General features: G+C 33.2%; 1 protein-coding gene across 1 annotated transcript in view; it reads left to right on the top strand.

The window, feature by feature from the left end:
• LOC134348479 (protein boule-like) overlaps nt 1-5,759 on the top strand; it is a 116,467-nt gene extending 110,708 nt beyond the window's left edge. Inside the window, exon 11 of the mRNA XM_063051929.1 lies at nt 183-5,759. Coding sequence (XP_062907999.1) covers nt 183-341 — 159 coding nt within the window. The 3' untranslated portion in view covers nt 342-5,759. The remainder of the gene's footprint in view (nt 1-182) is intronic.
• Nucleotides 5,760-8,393: the final 2,634 nt, after the last annotated feature.

An 8,393-nucleotide genomic window follows, 5' to 3' on the forward strand; every position in this document is an offset into this window, starting at 1 on the left:
ATTTTCAAATTATTTGAAGGTATCTTTGATAGTCTTAGTAATCACTAATTTCTGAGTCCAGTTTTTGACAACATTTAGTTGTATTTTGGTGTTTGTTTAGATCAACATTGGTGCCATGTAAATTAATGTCACCAAAGATATAAGCATGATCGTGAATCATATTTAAAATATTTTTCTTCCAGGAACCTCGGTTGCATCCTGTCAGAAGAAATTTTTCCCAACCTCCACCACTTGGGATTAAACCTCGTTATACACGCAGTCCTCATTACCATATGAGGAAGGAATATAGAGCAGAAGATTCTATACTTACTCCACCTTCATCAACTGAATCTGTGAAGTAGAAGAATTTGTAATGCTATTGTTAAAATTCATATGTATGAAAGAAGGCAAGATTATTGTCTTAATTCTCAAAAGTGCAGATAAGAAGTGATTCTTAAAGATATAAAAATGTAAATGGTTAAATAGTGTAAGTTTAAAATACACTATATTGTAAATCAGTAGAAAGTTAATGTTATCAAACATGCCACAGTTAATATGTCTAAGTATGTCTACATTTTATACTTCAAACTGAAGAGATGTTGCAGTGTAAGTAACCAGTATATTTTTAAGAATCATGGCAACAATGTGAATTCTTAGAAGTTGCAAATAATCCAGACCAGGCATAATATGTGGCTGTTTGGTGCACAGTAGTGGTTATGCGGATTTTGAGAAACAGCAGGAGATGAAAAGGAGAATTTTATTTAATAAATAGAAGGAAATAAGCCACAGTTTTGAAGCTTGAATGAGGCACCTCTAATTTTTAAGAATTTTAACGTTTACATGTTTTTACACTATCTCCTTTGTTTTATGTCTTTTCCACTTACATCAATCTTTTTTTAAAACATCATTTGTGTTATGTATCCTTTATTTATAGTAATTTGGTTTATATTATTTATGTGAAAGTTTAAATTAAAGTATGTTATTTTAGATTAGATTCTTTTTACCCTTTCTTACAGTTACTTAAGAGTTACTTATAGTGTAAGGCTTGAATAAAAGCCCTGAATTTTGGACCACTTTTGCACACAGTATTTTTTTTGTTGTGTTGCCTTGATAGATGTCCCAAGATGTCAAGTTTTTACATAGGTAACCAAATAATGTAGTATAATGTTGAAATATTACTGTTTATTGTAGCTTAGATTGTTGTAGCTTAAGTATAGTTAAGTAATTCTTAGAGTTTCTATATATAAGACAAATTGGTGCATCCTAAATAATCAACTGGCATTGTAACATTTCAGTGCCTTAATATTTCAGAATAAGCAGTAGCATCTTTGGATGCATGTTCTATTCAAAATAATTTTACAGATTTGCTCATTTGTTGTCATTTACTTTGTTAAAAATTGGTGGTATCCGATCTTTTCAATGTGATGATTAGTATACCCTGAGACCATGGAGTTGATTTATAACTATTCCTGCAAGAAAGGATATGGCAGCGTTGAGTAGGTCATCAGATTTACACACCATCCAAATTTCTTTTCTGGTAAAGATTCATTGGAAAGGAAACTAGAACAGGAATAAATAAACAACTGATGTTACTGGAAGTTTTCAACTTTCCACCAATCCCCACTCTGACCTCTCATTGATACAAACACTTGCTATGGGCTGCTTTAGGGCAATGTCCTGGGCGTACTAGGTATTTTTTAGGTTAAATTCATGATTTTGAATAGTTAGGTTTTGTATTGTTATCTTACAACAGTTATAACAACCCACTAAATCTGAGATGTATCACATTCCTGTAATGATTGTTTAATTTGCACATATTTTTGATTAAAGCTGTCCCCCAACCCACCTCCCTAAACGTATGATCGCAAATTTTAGCATGTCAGTTCACACTAATAAGCTATATTCATTGGAGTCCATCTTGTATCAATTGGAGAGCCCTTTTTAGTGCATTTCAGCCCACTGGCTACTAAGCAGCAACGAAGAACAATATTGAAAACAAGCTCTTGCAAGGAATTTTAATCAGTTTGTCATGTGATCTTTGCAGGGATATAGAAGTCAGCTACTGATTTAAGAGTAGTGAAAAGACAATGCATGGTTCCTATAATTAATTTCCATTAAGGAATTAATATCACATTGACAAATTCTTGGATTTCATATAGGCACATTTATCTGTTCTTTAATATTCAAACTGCCTCTGCAAATAATTTCATTGAAAAATGTGAAGAACAATTGCTTGAATAAGAGATGCATCTGTCATCTGGTAGCTCAAGGAAAATGCATTTAAAAACTAATAGATGCCAAATAGAACTACTATATCTTGGATATATGCTTAATGTTCGTTATTTAATATATTTATAGATTCCTTTTGCTATTAATATCCAACAATATGAGGTGATATCTTACAAACTAGAAGGTGCAGTTTATAATCTTTGCTGTTGTGAAGATTGACTGAAAATGTCAATTAAAATCCATTAACAAAGTTAATATCAGTCTTAATTGTCGATGTAAATGCTATGAAATTTCAGCAAGATGAGAGAGGCATATTACAGGATCAGATAAATATGGTGAAACTTAATATCTTTTAATGAAACTTAAGAAAACACCTTTATTGTGGTCAACCACTTGATTTTTCATTAGGACCATGTTAATCTAGGTTCAGTTGTAAAACCACAGTCTTTAGGAACTGTAATGAGTTGTGTTCTTTGAGTAGCACTGCTAAATTATTTCAAGTATCCGTAATAACTAAATTTGTCTTCTATCATATTTGGAAGTGTTAATTAGGCTGGCAGAGGCAATACTAAAAGCTTTTAGAATATAGGAGCTTTATTCTTCTGTGAACTTGAGCTAGTATGTATGTGATCTCTTATCCATTAAAATTTATTTTCTGTATGTCAGTGTTACCATGAGTAAAATATTAAAATAATACATTGGTTTGTTATTACATCTGACAAAAATGAAAGATAATTATAGTAAAAATAATCAAGTTACAGTATAGAAATCAACCAATTTAACTATAGTTACTTTATTAGTAAATTGTTGAGACTTACTAGCTAACAATATTAGCTGATGTCCACTGCCTATCAAATGTTCCCTCTTAACAAGAACCTGGTAAGGGATATTGTTATACAAAAGAATCAGTGCATGCAAGTTCAGACACTCTATCCATTAGTTTGCCAAAACCAGGATTTCTTCAGACTTTTAAAAGTTACTTTATTTCCCAACATTTCATTGAACATAGAAGTTGGAAAACTATTTATTTTGACTGCTATCACTGGCTTTGTGAAATGTAACATCATAACCAATCTTTTTCATGTATTTGTTGCAAATTAACCATGTACATTATACTGTCCACATTGTTTATTTTCCTTCACTTTTATTTTGTGATAAATGATATTACTGCTTTGTTGTAGTGCTTCAGGACCCACAAGTGTACAGGTAGAATTTATGTGCCAAATCAAATGACCTTGCTACCTCATGAAAAAGTCATGCATTGAAATCTTGCTAAAGTGCAACATACACATTATTTAATAGGAGGAGGAATGTTGGAGTGAACTTATCTAGCTAAATTTAATGCTAATTTGAACCTATTTATAACTCCTATCTTGATTGTGATGTTATTTTTTTGTTGGGGGTAATTTTCACCTCTGTTGCTCCAGCAGTAATCTGATGTTGTCTGAGAGCAGAACACATTTCATTTTTACACTGTTAGTAGCATGAAAATTGATCATCTAGCCAGTTAAATTGACAAAGATCCATTTTGTGTCTCTACTTGTTTGTTAATCTGGGCTGAATTTTTATTGCATTTATATTTACAGTTAAGATACCAGTGTTTCACTGTTGTCTGATACTGGCAGCAGTCAGAATATCATCTGTGTATATTGTTGCAAAAACACTATCTTGAGAAATTATTACATGATATGCTTTGCTGTAAATAATTTATGATCTATATCCTTTTATTAGCAAATAAAGTAAGTTTTGGTGTCATCCTTACAATAATCTATGCTTTGCAGAGTTCTTGAAATATTACTTTGTTACTCAACAGCTTCACTGTAATTCTGCAAGTACGTTTTGTTTTCTAACCCCAAAGCTACACGATGTGTCTTTTTTACAAAGGCCATGTGATCCAAGATCAGCAGGTGTTCACTGAACATCAAATGTCATGCATGGAACAGCCTACATTTATATTTGTACAGTCTGTAGAACCTCACTACCTGTACTCAGTCTAGACTAAAACATCAGCATTTAAAATACTTGGTGTTTAAGTTGAAAGAATGTTCAAACAAAAAGAAATTAGCAACTGCTGTAGTTGAATGAATAATATTTTAAAAGGTTTAACCTTTGTTAGGCTCCTTTTCCATTGAATTTGATTTGTTGCACTTTACAGGTTAAAATTGTAAAGATCTCATAAGTTCTCAAGCTGCTGTGCTTTTTATTTGACCACAACCAATTTCTAGAAGAAAAACAATCAATACAATGTTCTTTGCACCTCAAACAGTAACTACTTATAGAAGTAATTAGCTAGCAGTGAAACACTTTGAGAATGAGAAAGTTTGTCTAAATAAATGATTTTTTACTCCCAAACCCTATTATAGTCCCTTGGGTAATCTTCTCCTAACACTAAAATGCATTAGTTTTTAAGCCAGTTTCCTCTGTTATCTCCGTTCTAAATCTGTCAATAATAAAAAGTCTCTGATGTGGTGCTAACTGTTCGATTAACTAGGTCCAGTATGTTAGAAAAGTCTATAGAATGGTAATATGCAGTTCTACAAATGTTCTGATTCAAATGACAAGCGCAAATTTACAAATGTTGTTGGCTTAATCTTAAAAAATTGATCTTTAGTGAAGTTTTAAAGTAACATACTTCCAGTAGGCAATGGTATTAGTTAAATTCTACAGTAATATCCAACACACCCTCTGAAACAACTTGATGTTACAGGATTGTATTAAGAAATTTGTAACCACATTTTATCAGGTAGTGTATAGTAAATTTACTGCTGATTAGTTATTAGTAGTACATTATTGCTCAAGATGCCATTATCAAAGTTTGTCCAATCAAACTAGCAAGTAATAAGACACACAATAAAAGATTTTCCTGTTATTATTAAAATACAACAGTGTAATTTCTGGAGATGTGCCATTGTTGTTTATGATAATTTGCTACAAATATTGCAACTGTAAGTAACTAATAGTGTACAAACTAAACTCAGTTCAGTGCATCACATCCAACATTTCTCAGTTTGTTAGCCGACTACATTGTCTAAGCATCTTACATGGATTTTGTAGAAATAAGTTGTCAAAATTTTACATGCAGTTTTTAGTTGTAATATTTAATTTCAAGCAAGGAAAATGGTTATCACATACATAAATGGTTATTGAGCTGTGTGCAACTTTTACTATACTCATAAAAATAAGAAATTATATGCAATGACTTTTGTGAATTATTTGTCAGATACATGCAACAACGTAGTCTGATTTTTTGTGAAGCAGAAAAGCATGGTCTAATTTACGAACATAGCCATATTTTTGATAACTAGATTCTGAATGAGGACAAACAAATGTTTTTTTTTAATGTGATGCAGATTTGAGTTTGGTTTGGTACCAAGGTATATCCAAAATGTAGCTTTGTATTAAGTATTAAAGCAAGGCAATAACAATCAAAATAGGGAAAATGTACCATATTTGACCAGTAATATTTGTTAAAATATAACAAAATCTAAAGCTTATAAGTCAGCCATGACCAGCAACTCAAAGAAACTGCAATGTCTTAAATTTGTGTTGGTTTTGTAAGCCCTGTTGTAAATAAACAGTTCACTATTATGATTATGTGTTTCTGTATTTAACTATAAACAAATAAGACCATAAAATATAGGAGCAGAATTGGGCCATTTGGCCCATCAAATCTGCTCCTCCATTTCATCATGGCTGATCCAATTTCCTCTCGGCCCCAATCATCTGCCTTCTCCCCATATCCTTTCATGTCCTGACCAATCAAGAATCTATAAACCTCTGCCTTAAATATACATAAAGACAGCCTCCACAGCTGCCCGTGGCAGTGTTCCACAGATTAATTGTCCTTAGTTCTAATAGTTTGTATGACTTAATGAATTTATATTTAGATAAATATGCTGATTAATTACAAAGAATAGCTTGCAATAAATTATGAAAACATATCAGGATGGAAATTAAAATTAAAAGACTGAAAAATTCTCCATGTTGGGCAAAGGTGAAGTGATCTAAATTAATATATAAATTGTTGAAGGTTTAATAAGTACAGGAGGCATCAGGATCAGACTCTGGTGATTAGGAAGGTATTGCAGGAGTAAGAGTTCTGCTGAATGAGAACAGAGCATGGGAATCTGCAGCGACACAGGAGCGCAGCAAAATACTGTTGAACTAGAGTGTGGGAGTGAATGGAAAGGGAGTGTGGGATCTAGAACCTTGGTGAGTCAGAAGGGAAGAGATGATGGGGCCTGGTGAGCTGGAATGCAGCAAATATTACCATGATGTATAAATGAAGTCACTAGAGAAAAGTACTGATAGATACGAAGCAACTTCTCTATTCGACAAAACAAGATACAGCAGGCATCATATGAAAACACCTTCAATGGAAAGGTCTGGCTGGCCCAAAGTGAGGCTTGATGTTTTATGTGCTAAACTTCAAAGGATAATTCCGTATTTACAAAGTATCCATACTTCCGTTGTAACTACACATAAACTTAACACCCACACCACAGACATCAAAATGAATTTAATCATTATCTAGTCTGCGAATCAAGGCTTTTAGGAACCTATTCAGAGCTGCATTTTAAATTCATAATTCATATTCAGATTTGAAAATTGGTGGCTGAAGTAATTTGCTGAATGTAAATGTGTTAAACCCAAAATTGCTCTTAACAACCTGATGAGCCAGATGCTAAAGTATCAGGATGAACAAATTAGTAGATTATTAAAGTTAATGTATAATGCTTATATCATTTTACATAGTTTGGAGTATGTTAACTTGAATTAAGATATGAAAAGAACAAGACTGAGGTGTTCTCAAGTACACAAAGAATTATATCAGAATTTATATTTACAAATAATAATGAAGCTTAGTTAATTTTTACATTCAAAAACTACACCAAAGGATTACTCAAAAGAGGAATTGCAGGAAACAAAATAGGTTTTAAATAGAGTGGTGGTTCCCAAAGTACGTAATACTGCCTTCGGGAAGTGGGAGTACCTAAGGGAGCAATAAAGTTAAAGGAGGTGGTGGGGGTACTCGATAGCAAGGGGGAGTTGGATCACAGGCATCATATAAGAAATAAATTATAAGCATTTGATCCTCAGTGTCTCATAATTGATTGCAATGATCACTTCTTGTATTGCTAAACTATTATTCTCTGCTTGAATTGCTTTATAATTGTTGAAAAACACTATGACACTTCAGTATTTGGCATATCATGAGAAATCTGGACTGAAGTAATATTATTTCCACACTTGGTCTGTGCATTATTGCCATTCAAAACTGCTACAGTGGTAGTGCAATTCCCATACTCAAATCACCCAGTGCAGCAATTCCTGTGCATTAGGGTATGGTGTTCAATAGGGTAAAGTTCAGTATTTCTTGAATGATCTTGACCACATTTCTCTAGCCCACGGCCCAACCAAGATATCGCTGCTCCATTTTATGTACCTTATGGCAGAGAGAAAATCGGGTTTTCTCTGAGCTACGATGACATAATTTCCCCTTCGTAATTTGAGTTTAGACTTAACCAATGGGTGATTGACTATGGTCATTACTCCATAGCAGAAGCAGACCAAACAAGAAAGAAGTGTGGACAACGTAGTGTAGAGAATCTGAAATATGGAATTACACCGGCACCAAGCAACCAGTGTGTCTGTTGTGTGAAAAGGATTTTTCAAATAGGGCAATTAAGCTATGAAGGCTCCTTGAACATTTGAAGGGAATACACTCTGATAACGCAAACAAGAACTTGGCTTATTTTAAGTCACTTAGTGAAAACTTGAAGCAACTTAAAACATTTCTTGTTTGCCAGCACTTCACAACAAAATAGTGCTTCATGCAACATTTTGTTGCTCATTGCTAGATCTTGAAAGCCCCATACACTTGAAAAAGAATTCTGCCATCAGTAAGTGGGGGGGGGGGTTGAGTATGGTTTTGCACAATAAAGCAATTTCACTCAGTAAAAACTTTTGTTCAATGACGAATAGATGAAATGTCTGAGAATGTAGAAGGCAGATTGTGCAACATACTTAGGACAACAGAATTTGCAGTGTGATGAGTCAACTTTGTCAACGAATCTTTGCTTCTTGGTTATGTTCTCTTAAAATATGCAAGCATGGTTCGAGTTATATGCATGGGTACAAGAAACAGATACGAAGGGGGGAGTCAATATTTTGGGTTGTTGAGC

Source organism: Mobula hypostoma, chromosome 6 (assembly GCF_963921235.1).
Source record: "Mobula hypostoma chromosome 6, sMobHyp1.1, whole genome shotgun sequence".
Lineage (NCBI taxonomy): Eukaryota > Metazoa > Chordata > Chondrichthyes > Myliobatiformes > Myliobatidae > Mobula > Mobula hypostoma.